Here is a 12836-nt window from a genome sequence, read left to right as displayed (position 1 = left end):
TGTTTAGAGACCGAGTTTTCTTGGTTTTAAAATGTGAAGACTAATTTATTTCAGTAATCTCATTTAAGGACATCTTGTTTCATATGTCAGAGTAGGTTTTGAAAGAAGATTTTTTGGAATGGAAAGTGTACAGGTATAAATGCCACAATGGGTAAGAAACATTCGGATTATAAAAAGGCAACAGTAAAGAAAGGCATCCTTGTGTTAGTAGAGAATAATTTTGAGCGATTCGGCAGGAGATTCAATGATTGAACGAAGCTTGAAACTTGTGATTGTAACTACTGTTGTTAGTGATTGAGTTAAAAAGAGTCAAAATTAACTGCCACGGACGTTCCCGGCAGGAGAAAGGAAGATATTGAATAGTATAGCAATTATGACAGCAGTAACATAAATGAGGATGAACATAACCAGTCCGAGGTAAGGAGCTATATCAGCGGTAGTGAGTTTGGCTTTGAAATTGTGAAGAATAGCGTAGCCGACTGTCCAGCCAGTGAACATGCCAGCTACGTGAGCAATGTGCGAGATTTTTGTTCCACCAGAGTCACCGTTATATCGACGGGAGTATGCCAGCCCAAAATCGATCAAAACATACAGTAGTAAAGTTGTAGCGATAGCGCCGTTCAGAAGCCGCATTGGACTAAAAATGATAAGGATAGATTCACATTGATGCCAAATTACCGGGGTAGTTCTCTGAAACGACGAATCATTAGAGCCAGATATGCACCGATGATTGCATAAGAACCGCCAGAGGAGCCAAGCAGTTTTATATGAGGATCAACACAACTTGAAGCAAGTGACCCTTAAATAAATCATTACACTTGTTAAGAAAAGAGCGAGTACCAGATAAAATTCCAAGAAAGAATATCACGCATATGCGCCACTTGAAGTAAAGCTCAAGGAGGAATCCAACAAGGACTTGAAGAAGAACATTTCCGAGTAAATGCTCGGAGTCGTAGTGCAGGACGGAGTAAGTAATCCAGCGCCAAGCTTCATTCCTCTGATCAAAGATGTCGGAATTCAACAAATATCTTTTTCTTACCTTTTGCGGATCATAAATCCACATAGAATCGTGCGTATCAACGCCGATTGTTTCGCCATTGTCAAGCGTGTTTCTTCTAATAACGTAAAATACGAACATAGCAATTTGCATCGTTGCGAAAGTGATCATGAACAGCGGAGGAGGCCTACACGACAAAACACCTCCGTAAGCCTGCAAAAACTTCATCCTTTCTTTTCTCGTGGGCATGATGACGCGTAGTAGACGATCATTCGCACGGCCATATTTGACATTTGTGCGTAGATACGTCGCGTACTGATTTTCGCTTACTTCTGGCTCTGGTGGTTCCACTAAATTAGAATGAAAGATCGCCGAAAAGAAGTTTGCTTACATTGATCTCGTCTAGCTAGATATTCGTATTCCGAGATAAACTCTCTTCCCTGAGCATCTGTTGGTCTGTAGAGCTCGGCTGGGACGATAGGGCGGCTGACAGTATATCGAAATGACCGGTTTACACGGCGAGCCCGCTCGCGTGCGTATCGACCACTCTCTCGAATTCGTCCCTAAACATATCCTTCGTGATTTTCGCTAGATTGAGACTAGTCTACTTGTGCCCGCCGAAAACTTGAATACAACGCGCTTCCTGTATCAAAAGGATCACGAAGAGTTCCTCTTGCGAAACCAGCGCGCTGATTACTCCTTGACGAATCATCCCTCAAAGTCGAGTTCGCTTCGAATTCGTCCACCATTTTTTCTTAAAAACAAACTGCTTTTACTAATATCGGTTATACGCTGAAATTGAAGGAAAAAGAATTGTCACTGGTCTTCCAGGTAAAGTCTTGTTCTTTCTTGCCATCGCCAGCTTCGTTTACGCTCAAGTTTTTGATGTCAGGAAGCGTCGAGGAAGGCTCTGCGCTCCGACGGGACTTTCGAATGACTTGACTGCCTTTGGCGGCGCTGATGTTGATACTAAAGTCGGCTTCGGTTTCATACTTGGCAGTTTCTTTTTCCCACTTGGCGAGATCTTTCTTCATGAGATTTTTGTAGTCGGGGAATTCTTGCTTCATTATTACTCTCTTTTTTGGAACCGGTGTTTTCGTGCTTCCTACTAACAGTCAAGATATGCATTATCTGATCGAACTGACCTAGCATATTAATGAGCTTTGAAATCCTTTCTGCGTCCGCTGCTTTTTTGCATTTCTGCAAATTCAACTGAAGCTGCGTAATCGTCCAATCAAGCTCATTCTTCAGGTTCATCTCGTCCTCTGGACTCAGCTCGACTTTGGGCATTGGTTTCGCCGGGCCCTTTGCATTAATTCTACGTTTCGGTGGCATTCTAACATGAAAAAGACGTTATCATCGTTATTTTTCTGTACAAATAAATTAGTTTAATTTTAAAACAGTAGTCTAGCTTTTCCCGAGAAAGTGACTCAGTTCAAGTTCAGGAGGAGCAACTGGGTCAGAGCCGTCGAAGGCGGTACTAGAGGTGTTTGACGCAAGTTTGGCAGTATTTTCCATCGCTTTGACCGGGTCCCGGTGGCTCATCATGTAAGCTTGTAGCCTTGCCATCGAGATATCTGCGTTATGACTTCGCACGCCAGTCAAGAAATTCTTAAAGGATAAATGAAAGAATCCCTAGCAGAGAGGTCTTACCCAAGCGTGAGTATCCGGTGAGTCGGGGAAAAACCTCAAGAACATTCCGCAGATCTGCGCATCAGATGCGTTTTTGAACTCTCTCGCGAAATCCACTCGACCTGGACGTATCAGAGCACTATCCAGTCGTTCAATATAATTTGTTGTCATCACTAGAATCCTTCCATCGGAATTCGTCACTCCATCGATAGCATTTAACAAGCCAGAATGCGTAACACCACCAGACATTCCAGCAAATCTTTTATCGCCCTCAATTAGCTTCGCTCGATCTTGAAAGGCGCAGTCGATATCTTCCAGAACAATAATCGTGTCTGGAGGTGCTTTGTTCAATAAATGCAAAAATCTAGAGTCGTCCATCATGTGATCGGCCATGTTTATCAGAGCGATCGAGTACTTCAGCTCGCCGGCGAGTGCTGTAATCAGAGCTGTTTTTCCAGAGCCTGGTGTTCCATAGAAAAGATATCCTCTACGGTAGGGAATGCCCATTCCATCGTACCAGGCTTTATTACCAACAAAACTCTTCAGATCTTTCAATATCCTCTGAAAGTAATATATATTCGTTTGTAAAAAGAATTTTTACTACCTCGCATTCCATGGGATCGAGAATAATCGAGCTAAGAGGCCTCTTCGATTGAGTCGAGAGAAGAGACCATTCTTGTCCATTAGTGCCATAAATTTGCGTAGTCATCGATGTATCCATCTTTGCAAAAGCCTCTGCCCTTTGAAATGATGCAAATTAGTTCAATTGTCATCACAAGAACACTTGAGTCTGTAGATATGAAAGTTGACTATCATTTCCTTGCTGTTTCTAAGATTTCAAGCATTCGCTCTCTTCCTTCAGTTTTATTCGAGCAAAACGTCTCCAAAATTATTGTTTCAAAAGGCACATTAGATGCTGTAGGCTGTGACCGTGTTCTTTCGACTTTAATTGGCCTAGGAATCCACTCGCCAGGCTTTTTCTCCCAAAGATAATGCGTTCCAGCAGTGGGTTGAAGATTGAAATCAAGTTTCTAATCAAATATTTTATTTTTATCATCCAAAATGCACACAAAAACCTTTATAGCGCCAGCCTGCGTCTTTTTAAAGCTAGTTCCGATTTGATAATGCGCAGTGAAATCTCTTCTCGACGCAAGATGCCCCAGCATCCACTCGTATGCGATATCAGAGTTGGTGATCTCCAACTTTGCCGTATAATTCCTCGTTATGTACGTATTCATCATCGACAACCCTCGATTACCGAGCCTTCCGATAAGGGCTACTGCGGCCGCTCCCAGGCCGAGGCCGAACCCATCGCCCATTCCTACACCTTCTAACCCCATTTCGACCTGCTGAAAACAACAACATTAGCTCGCCGATCAACGTTTTATTTATTTTCCTAATTCCACGATGGTCAGGTCGGATGGTTCAAAGTTGGCAGTCATTAACCAGTTCACAGGGGTCGTAAGAACATTCAAGATATTACAGGCATATTAACTCATTATTCTCCTTCAGCTTTGGCCTTCTTAGCGACGGGCTCATCATCATCGTTGAAAGTAGTCTTCGTGTTCTTTGGCTTTCGCTCGCCGCGGCCGCCAAAGCCTCCACGTCCTCGACCACGTCCTTTACCACCACCACGGCTCTTTAATCGAGCAAAGAGTGCCTCTCGTTCGTCCTTGAAAACAAGTTAGCAAGTTAAAAATTATTATTTCTCTACCTTCAGTTTCTTGACTGCTCCTTCAGCGACCTCGCCCTCAAGAGCTTCAAATTTAACTTCCTCGGCGCTTCGGATTTTAACTAAAATATCAATAGACAACCAAATTCAATAGGAGAGGACATACCTGGGTTCTTCTCGAGTGCACCGACAATAGTAGCGGCAGACTCGCCCTGGTTCAAGAGGCAGATACCTTCGGTATTGCCTCGCTCGAAGCAAGTGAAGTCAACAGAGCCTTTGAGTGCCTCAATGATCTCTTCACGGCCGACGGTATCGTCGGTGACTCCAGTAAACTTGATAACTCGGTTGACCGCGTCAGTGTCTTCTTCTCTAGCCTTCTTCTCGGGCTCTAATTATCAAGCATAAAGAAAGATTTTCGATGAATACGCTTACTCTTTTCTTTGCCACTTTTGCTGTCGTAGTAGTTCTGCTTTGACTGCTTCTCAAGGACCACATCATTGTATTTGGTCTCAGCTTCAGCCATGAACTTGTCCATGTCTTCCTGAGTCTTGAAGGTAACAAAAGCAGTTCCTTTGAACTCGCTTGTTTCTCTATTTCTCATCATATAGATTGATTCGGATCCGTATGGCTCGAAGAAATCCTGGAGCTTGTCAAGAGTCTCGTCTTTACCAAGTCCCTAGGAACCGTTCAGAAAACATCAAGAAATCAAGGATTACCTTGACAGCAGCGGTTCGATTTTTCTGAAGTCGTTTGTAGTTATCATCGTAGACTGGGATGGGTTTGCTGGTGACTCGTCGGATCTTGGTTTTATCTTCAGAAACTTCGATCAAATCAGTTCCGATCGATTCGAGAGCAGCGGTGACACCTTCCTTCTTGTTGTCAACGATTTCGGCTAACCTTTTGAACTTAAAAAAAGTAAAGCGTTTGGGAAAGAGATAGCTGCAAACCTTCATCATGGTATCAAGTGAAATCCAGCCTTCGTCCTTTTTCATTTCGTCCATGAGAAATGTATCTCGCTGGAGATTCAGGTCGCCGAAGTAGTACTCGACCTGTCGAACGACTTTCTTGCCATTTTCAGTAGCAGCGACCATTCTAAATTCAATATTTTGAAGGTAAAATATTTACAGTACTCGACGCTTTTCAGCGGAGATATTCCAAAATTAAATTTCAGGAACTTACAATAGGACAGATCAATAAGGGTTAAATTTAAGAGGGGATCAACTGAAGCGATCTTTAGGCAGTGGTAATCGGTTCATGAGTAAAATTTTCACTAAACGGTTGTCAGTTCTGGTTAACGCATCTTTTTTGTAATACAATCTAAGGGCGCTATCTTTATTTGATGACGTATTCTGTCTCTTCGTGTAACGAGCTTCGCTCGCCGTCGAAATCCACCTTCATCTTGATCAAGAGGTCTTTTCGTGTCTCCAAGTTCGGCACCATTCCAAGTTTGACTTTTAATTGTTCACCCTTGCAGATAGTGGCCACATCCTGAAAGATTCCCTCAGTATCTCAAAAATTTATTAACACTACCTTGAGGTAGAAAATCGTCTGTTTCCAGTGAGTGTACTCGTCGTGTGGGCCAGTGCTGATCTTGATCGTTTGCTTGCACTTCGTGAACTCAACGGAGAAGTACGCGATCAAGCCGTGAATGTAGTCATTTCGCATGGCTGTCAGGGTGAATTCTGCTTCAAACTTCAAGTCCTCTTGCTTGATCTACAATTTTTTGAACGAAATATTCCTAAAAACCAACAAACCTTGTAAAGATCAATGACTTTGACAGTGGACCGCTTGCAAACCAACTGGGCGGGATCGCACGTGTCAACCAGTGGCTCTCGCACGACGACATCTTTCATGATCGACATGTCGAAGCCGTAGACGTTATTCCAGAATTCAACTTTCTGATCTTTGTAGTTACGATCCTCTGAAATCGAGGTTATGATAATATAAGGAGAAATGGGTTGTCTCACCAAGGGCGGTGAAGTAGAGAGAAGCCTTATCAGGCATGATAATGCCGTCTTTTGCAAGCCATTTGTCACGTGCATAGATGACTGTTGGTAGCATCGTTTCATAAAAGAGACAGTAGCCCATCCACTCTGAGATGATGACGTCAACCTAGAGAAATGTGTTTACTAATGCATGGCATAATAAAGAATTACCTTTTCAATGCCTTTAGGAAGCTCGACGTCTTCAATTTTTCCCTTGATGACAGTGATCGTGTCTTCCAGTTCATTTTCCTTCACAATGTCCTTCGTTCGATCAACAATCGCGCTCATATCAACAGCAATCACTTTCTTCGCACCGGCCTTAGCTGCGAAAAGGCTAAAAAATTAGCAAATTGATAATTCGCTCGTTCCCAACCTCATAATTCCAGTGCCACAGCCGACATCAAGGACGACTTTGTTTCGGAAGAGAGCTTTGTTTTTCATGATTGAGTTCATGTAGGCTCTTGTTCTGATTTCGTCCTTGAGCATTTCCTCATGAATCGCTGAAAATTTCGTTTTAGAAACAGTTTTATAAAATACCGTCCTACCAAAATGAGCGTAGTGGTCCTTGAAATAGTCTGCGGAGGTCATTTCCTCGACGCCAACATCTTTCATTTCAACATCGGTTGCCATAGTCTGCAAAACCAATAATAATTAAGGATAGACGGTACAATAAGTTCATGGTCATATTAGAGCAGATCGGCTTATTTACATTTCAAAGGGGGCTATTGCAGGAAAGAAATAGAGATAAGTTGATCAAGTTAAATGAGGAAAGAGTCAATGGATGAATGTTATTGTTTTTTCATCTTGATGAAAAAGGCAGGAAAAGAGCAATCGAGACATGTAATTATTAATTTTTCTAGTTTGCTTCAACAACTGGTGGTGTTGTATTTGATACTTCAGTATCATCTTTTTCTTCTTCTACGAAATCGTCGGCAGTAGGTTCTTGTTTCTCTTCAACGGGCATACCGAAGCTAAAAATGATTGAAATCTGGTTCGGGCGTATCTCTTACAAGTATGCGCCTGGACTCATTTGATGAAAAGGTGGATAGGAGGAGTCTGCTGAAGAGGGATTTCGAAGTCTTTCAAGTAGCGCGCGCTCGGACATGCCGAGCCGACCAGAAACAGGTTGGACGCGAGAGAGCTCTGCGGGAAGTCGATGAACATCGTTTTTCATCTCGGATAAGAGTGATTCCATTTGTTCGAGAACTTTCAAGAGCACGTGTGCCGCCGCCTACAAGAAAAGTGTGGGATCTCTTTTTAGACTTTAACTTTACCTTGTTTCCATCAGAGGCAATCTTCGGAAGCAGGCGGTGCGTTTCAGCCAGTGTTTCTAGCTGACCGAAACGGTTAGACAGTGACATGGCGCTGTGTTTTGAGTCTTGGTGGAGATTTAGAAAGCTTGCTCTGCGAAGCTGCTCCTCAATCACAAGTGCTTGCTCAAGAAGCTTGAATCGACGACCGAGGAATCGATTTTGCATGTCTTGAAAGTTGCCTAAAGCCAATTGTAAGCGAATATTCGATGAAAATAAAGCACCTTGTTTTTGAGACATGGCTCGGAAGGGCTCATTGATGATAGAAAACTTAGGATCATTCTGAATGTCTATCCATCTCGCGTATCCATGAGTAGCCATTCCAGCAAGAAGCCAGTAATCATGACGCCTGAATTCAAGCAATTAGTTTTGATATTGACAATTGATGAAGGTACCTGTGCCAAATCTCGTTGATCTTACGAGCTTTATTCAACGCCGCGTCCTCTTCAGTCATCCACAAGGTATGCAGCTCGGTAAAACCACCGTCCGCAATATTAAACATGAAATTCTTAAAATAAATTCCAAACGGAGTCCTGATCGATTGCAATTACCTTCTTTGGAGGTGGCTTAGGCGTCTCGTTCTCCTTGTTTTCTTCCTTGATAGTCTTAGCTTCTTCCTTGCTTTCAACCTCCTTCTTTTCATCGACTTCCATTGCATTTTCTTCCTCTTTGCCGTTCTCAGCCTCTTCCTTTTTCTCTTCCGATGCGTTTTCTTCTGCAGGCTTTTCTTCAGCCTCCTCTTTCTCTTCTTCCTTTGTTTCGTCTTTTTTATTCTCGGGATTGTCTTCTGGAATACTCCAAATGCCGTTGACTGAACAAAAATATGAAGATGAAAGACAATTTAAGACTACCTTTTCGGAATTCGCGCACTTTCTGGTTGATGAGCTCCATCACTCCGATCCTGTTGAGAAGTCCTTGTCTTGGCATGTTTTCTTTCGGAATACCATCCATGAACTTATCGGAGCCATCGGAGGTTGGTTCGCAAAGATGTGCCATGAAGACGTTGGTGTAAGCCTAAAAACTTGCTCAAAATTTGTTATCAACTTTCATTCTACCCGGAATTCTTTGTCAGACTTTCGAGAAAGCTCACGAAGGATCCATCTTTCCGAAAATCCCTCCTTTGGTGGAAGTCCGTATCTCATAACCAGATTCATGTACGCTCGGCGTTGGCGACTGTGGAAGCCATAGACTTCAAAGTCCTTCTGGCCAGCTTTGGCAAGCTTAGGTGGCATTGCTTTTGGTTGATTACGGTCATATCGAGGTCGTTTCGAAGGTTTGCCTTCAGTTTCGGCATCTAAAAATACAATAAAATACGATTGATAACATCGAATTATACCTTGATATTCATTGTCAGACCCAGCACCGTCATCAGGGTTGAAATCATCACCGTTCTCCATGTTAGAAAGCTCCTCGGGTGGATTACTGTTGTAGTACTCGACTCGTTTTCGAACACGCTTTCCGACACCCTTGGATGCGTGTTCTTCCATGACAGCTTGCTCGTAGTGGTGACGGAGGAGCTTGTCCCAATAGTTTGTATCGACATTTTCAACACCTTCACTCCATTCTTTCGCTTCCTGGAGCTCCTTTTCTTTCTCTTCTTCGGTAAGCTTGTAGTTAGCCACTTTGAAACCGGAGAAGTAATCGTCAAGAAGCTTGTTTCGATCTTCATCTTCTTCCTTTTCGTCGTCATGGGCAGCACGGTTGAGAAGAGCGTTCACCATTTCATCGGTGTAGGCGACATCCTTGTCCGAGTCTTCTTCCTTGAAGAGTTCGGCTGATCCGAATCGGAGAATATCGTCCATCTCATTTTTAGAGAGGGCAGCGTTGTTTTTCTGACCAATACCAGGTCGAATAACGAGATGGTTCAACATCATCTTCTTCTTCGCCACTTGTGCGACACGTTCTTCGACTGAGTTCTGAGTGACAAAACGATAGATCAAGACCTTATTTTTCTGGCCGATACGATGCGCACGAGAGAAGGCCTGGATATCGTTGTGGGGATTCCAATCGGAGTCATAGATGATGACGGTGTCAGCAGTTGCCAAGTTGATACCAAGGCCACCAGCTCGAGTGGATAGGAGGAAAATGAATGAGTCAGAGCCTGGTTTGTTGAACCTGTCAATAGCTTGCTGACGAACGGAACCCGTGATGGAACCATCGATTCGCTCGTATTTGTACTGTTCGTACTCGAGGTAGTCTTCTAGAAGATCGAGGAGCTTGGTCATTTGAGAGAAAATTAGGACACGGTGACCCTCTTCTTTCAGCTTCTTGAGCATCTTCTGCATGAGAAGAAGTTTTCCACAATTGGCAGTAAGTTCAGATCCCTCGAAAGCATTGTTCGAAAGACGAGGAGCGCCCTCGGAGCATTTGTCGTTGAGATAAGGATGATTGCAGATTTTCTTCAGCTCCATGAGAACATTGGTCAGAGAAGTACCCGATTTTACTTTGAGAGCTTCGTAATTACGAGTGAGGACGAACTTATAGTATTTTTTCTGCATCGGAGTAAGACCTGTTCGGACAATCATTTCGACCTTGCCTTTCATGCCCTTGAGGACATCAGCTTTGAGTCGACGAAGCATGTGAGCGCCGAGGAGATCGTGGAGCTTCTTGACTTGGTCTTCTTTGCTGATAACAGCGAAATCATTGAGGAAGCTTTGAAGATCGTTGAACTTTTCTGGAACGAGGAAGTTGAGCAGATGATAGAGTTCCTCGAGGTTGTTTTGGAGTGGAGTTCCGGTGAGCAAGACCTTGTGAGCTACATTGTAAGCAGAAAGGACCTTGAAGAAGAGGGAACGGTTGGACTTGAGTCGGTGAGCCTCATCAATGATCAGGCAGCTCCAGTCAATGGATTGTAAGAGCGCGTTATCCATGGAGACCATTTCGTAGGAAGTGAGCAAGACGTGGAACTTGGTTTGGCAACCATCACGCAATCGGCTCGGCTTTGCATATGTGGCCATACACTTCTCGTCGAACGAGAACTCATGTTCACGGATGACTGCACGCGATTTACCATCTCCGTGGTAGCTGACAACGTATAGCTCCGGAGCCCAAAGCTCGAACTCACGCTCCCAGTTTGGCAAAGTGGAGAGAGGGACCGAAATCAAAAAGGGACCTTTTGAGTTGTTCTCCATCATCAAACTACGAATGAAAACGGCGGATTGGATGGTCTTACCGAGACCCATTTCATCGGCGAGGATGACGTTCGTGTCCTGAGACCAGGAGAAGCGAAGCCAGTTAAGACCTTCTAACTGGTAATCGTGGAGGGAGAGGTTGATGTCTTTGATGTATTGAGGTTGGCCCTCGTATGGTTTGACCTTCTTGGTGGTTTTATCTTTATTCTTTCCTCTCTTATTCTTCTTTTCGGCCATGATGGTTTTTCTATGATCGTGGTAGTTCTTAATCGCTTCAGCGAGCCCGTTTATATCCTTGTCCTCTTCTTCCCAAGTACACTCGGAATATGCTAATCCTCTCCACAAGACTAGATATTCTTTTATTTTCGGATTATACGCGTTGGCGCGATGCTTGATGACTCGTCGTATATTGAGCCATTCCGGTTGAATATGATACTTGTAATACTTTTCCGCCATTTCAGTGTCGTCGAAGTTTTCAACATCTTCATGGTCGGGCTCAGAGTCTGGAGAGAGTCGTCGATGATAAGTTCGCCACATGTGAATTGAGTGCTTCAAATGATTTCAAAATTGAGGTAAGTTAAAAAATAAATCTCGGAGGAAAAAAATATGAAAGACGCTATTTGAAAGTTTGGAATTTGAAATCCTTCCTGTTCCATTCGAACTTCTGGAACCCACTGTGTGTCCCAATAAGAGAGCCCTTCGAATTTACAAAAGTACTCGCGGTATTTGTACCCCATCAGCTTTCGCTTCTGACCCTCTTTTCCCGGTCTCTCATCATCGACTTCCGTAAACGGCGCCTCGTGCCATCGCCAAGTCAAGATCTTTTGAACCCTGCTTGGCAAGGGTTCGGAGCTGCAGTGGGGACAGAACCAGTCGCCCTCTGGAATTTCCACTTGGGGAGGATTGAGGCATTTAGGATGGTAAACTCGTGGGCAAGCTTCACAGGCGAGCAGTTCGCCGCCGTTTTTGCAAAAGTAACAGAGCTCGTCGTGGACGATCGGTCCGGCTTCAGGGACATCTGCGAGTTCTTGGAAGTCGTCTTCGTCTGGCTCGCGAAGAGTTTTTTCTTCGTTTTTGGTTCGCCTCGAAGAAGTGCGACTTTTTTCTGCAGGAGCGGCAGCGTAATCTTGGTATTCTTCGTCGTCATCATCGAGGGTGACTTCTTCCTCCTCTTCTTCGGATTCCTTTTTCGCCTTTTTCTTTGGAAGTTTCAGTCGAAGCGGGGCAACGCGTTTTTCTTTCTTCGAGCTTCGTTTTGAGGATGATCTTCCAGAAGATCGAGAAGAGCTTGACGGCGAAGGAATGGTGGGATCAACGCTGTGAGGATTCATGGCGCAGAACTCGGTCCAGAGCGCGTTTATCAGCTGATCGATCTTCGGACGCGAGAGTTTTCGAACACCGGCGCTGAGCGACACTCGTGGCTGCATAATGCTGCTGAAGATTCGATAAGACTTGATGGTTTTGTACTCGTCGTCGGTGTAGTGGATGTTCAATGGCTCGAGGTCCCATTCAGCGACCAGATCATCGCTCGATTTTGCAGAGTTGGAGATATCGTCCTAACAACTCAATGAAAATAGTGATAAATAAAAATGTAGCTCACTTCATCGGGATCTTCTTCAGGGGAAGAGCTCCTCCTGGTCGCTCGTTTTGCCCGGCGACTAACGCGCTTTTCCACCTCCGGCTCTGGTTCTTCGTACTCTTCGTCATCGTTAAATCGCTTGCGCTTCCGATCTAAGCAATTTTTAACTTTTAGCTTAGGGAAATCAGGGTAAGCGTACCTTTCCTGGTGGATCGTCTGGTTCTGGTCGACTGGGGCTTCTCCTCTTCTGGTTCGCCCTCGTCGATTTGCAACGCGTTCTCCTCGTCCGAACTCATTTATTCTCTTTCTGAAATCAACAACTGTTAATAACTAGTTTGAATTTTCGTAACTGTTCACGAGAACATCGGATTCCCTCGCATAAAACATCACAAACGCAATACAACACACAAAATTGCGATTCTCTGATCAAAGCCAGTCAAAAATGAAAAATCCCAAAATTACAAAAATAATTTTTTCGCGTGACCGAGCGCCACGATTGGTGCCAGTTTGTGCGCCTGAGTCATTTTTCC

General features: G+C 44.0%; 6 protein-coding genes across 7 annotated transcripts; all 6 read right to left on the bottom strand.

Annotated features, from left to right (window-relative positions):
• Positions 1-39: 39 nt before the first annotated feature.
• On the bottom strand, positions 40-1782 carry LOC145704229 (rhomboid-related protein 2-like). Its single transcript, XM_081781672.1, has 6 exons — positions 1606-1782; positions 1389-1560; positions 1040-1347; positions 841-997; positions 679-799; positions 40-637 (listed from the first exon to the last, which is right to left on the bottom strand). The coding sequence occupies exons 1-6, from the start codon at positions 1744-1746 to the stop codon at positions 316-318; spliced, it is 1221 nt and encodes a 406-aa protein (XP_081637798.1). The 5' UTR covers positions 1747-1782; the 3' UTR covers positions 40-315.
• Positions 1779-2329, bottom strand: LOC145704230 (uncharacterized). Its single transcript, XM_081781673.1, has 2 exons — positions 2143-2329; positions 1779-2102 (listed from the first exon to the last, which is right to left on the bottom strand). Exons 1-2 carry the CDS (start codon positions 2285-2287, stop codon positions 1783-1785), a joined length of 465 nt encoding a protein of 154 aa, XP_081637799.1. The 5' UTR covers positions 2288-2329; the 3' UTR covers positions 1779-1782.
• Positions 2330-2378: 49 nt separating this feature from the next.
• LOC145703564 (mitochondrial chaperone BCS1-like) lies at positions 2379-3979 on the bottom strand. The gene is made up of 4 exons (XM_081780940.1): positions 3706-3979; positions 3234-3660; positions 2651-3190; positions 2379-2608 (listed from the first exon to the last, which is right to left on the bottom strand). Exons 2-4 carry the CDS (start codon positions 3348-3350, stop codon positions 2405-2407), a joined length of 861 nt encoding a protein of 286 aa, XP_081637066.1. The 5' UTR covers positions 3351-3660; positions 3706-3979; the 3' UTR covers positions 2379-2404.
• A 19-nt stretch (positions 3980-3998) lies between these two features.
• Positions 3999-5395, bottom strand: LOC145703562 (lupus La protein-like). The gene is made up of 6 exons (XM_081780939.1): positions 5249-5395; positions 5018-5206; positions 4734-4977; positions 4468-4689; positions 4344-4423; positions 3999-4301 (listed from the first exon to the last, which is right to left on the bottom strand). Exons 1-6 carry the CDS (start codon positions 5390-5392, stop codon positions 4128-4130), a joined length of 1053 nt encoding a protein of 350 aa, XP_081637065.1. The 5' UTR covers positions 5393-5395; the 3' UTR covers positions 3999-4127.
• A 24-nt stretch (positions 5396-5419) lies between these two features.
• On the bottom strand, positions 5420-6953 carry LOC145703560 (protein arginine N-methyltransferase 1-A-like). Of its 2 annotated transcripts, XM_081780937.1 has the most exons (8): positions 6832-6953; positions 6660-6786; positions 6458-6620; positions 6269-6413; positions 6056-6222; positions 5832-6014; positions 5616-5789; positions 5420-5571 (listed from the first exon to the last, which is right to left on the bottom strand). In XM_081780937.1, the coding sequence occupies exons 1-7, from the start codon at positions 6914-6916 to the stop codon at positions 5634-5636; spliced, it is 1026 nt and encodes a 341-aa protein (XP_081637063.1). In that variant the 5' UTR covers positions 6917-6953; the 3' UTR covers positions 5420-5571; positions 5616-5633. The 2 variants fall into 2 exon arrangements, with proteins under 2 accessions (XP_081637063.1, XP_081637062.1); XM_081780936.1 differs by having other exon boundaries at positions 5420-5789.
• A 7-nt stretch (positions 6954-6960) lies between these two features.
• Positions 6961-12621, bottom strand: LOC145703561 (ATP-dependent chromatin remodeler CHD3-like). The gene is made up of 11 exons (XM_081780938.1): positions 12506-12621; positions 12328-12458; positions 11345-12283; positions 8933-11276; positions 8652-8890; positions 8448-8610; positions 8148-8407; positions 7992-8104; positions 7561-7945; positions 7297-7517; positions 6961-7257 (listed from the first exon to the last, which is right to left on the bottom strand). Exons 1-11 carry the CDS (start codon positions 12600-12602, stop codon positions 7143-7145), a joined length of 5007 nt encoding a protein of 1668 aa, XP_081637064.1. The 5' UTR covers positions 12603-12621; the 3' UTR covers positions 6961-7142.
• Positions 12622-12836: the final 215 nt, after the last annotated feature.

The sequence above is a fragment of the Oikopleura dioica genome, chromosome PAR (genome assembly GCF_907165135.1).
Source record: "Oikopleura dioica chromosome PAR, OKI2018_I68_1.0, whole genome shotgun sequence".
NCBI classification, from domain to species: domain Eukaryota; kingdom Metazoa; phylum Chordata; class Appendicularia; order Copelata; family Oikopleuridae; genus Oikopleura; species Oikopleura dioica.
The sequence above is the reverse complement of the archived record's forward strand: the minus strand, read 5'-3'. Positions and strand labels throughout refer to the sequence as shown.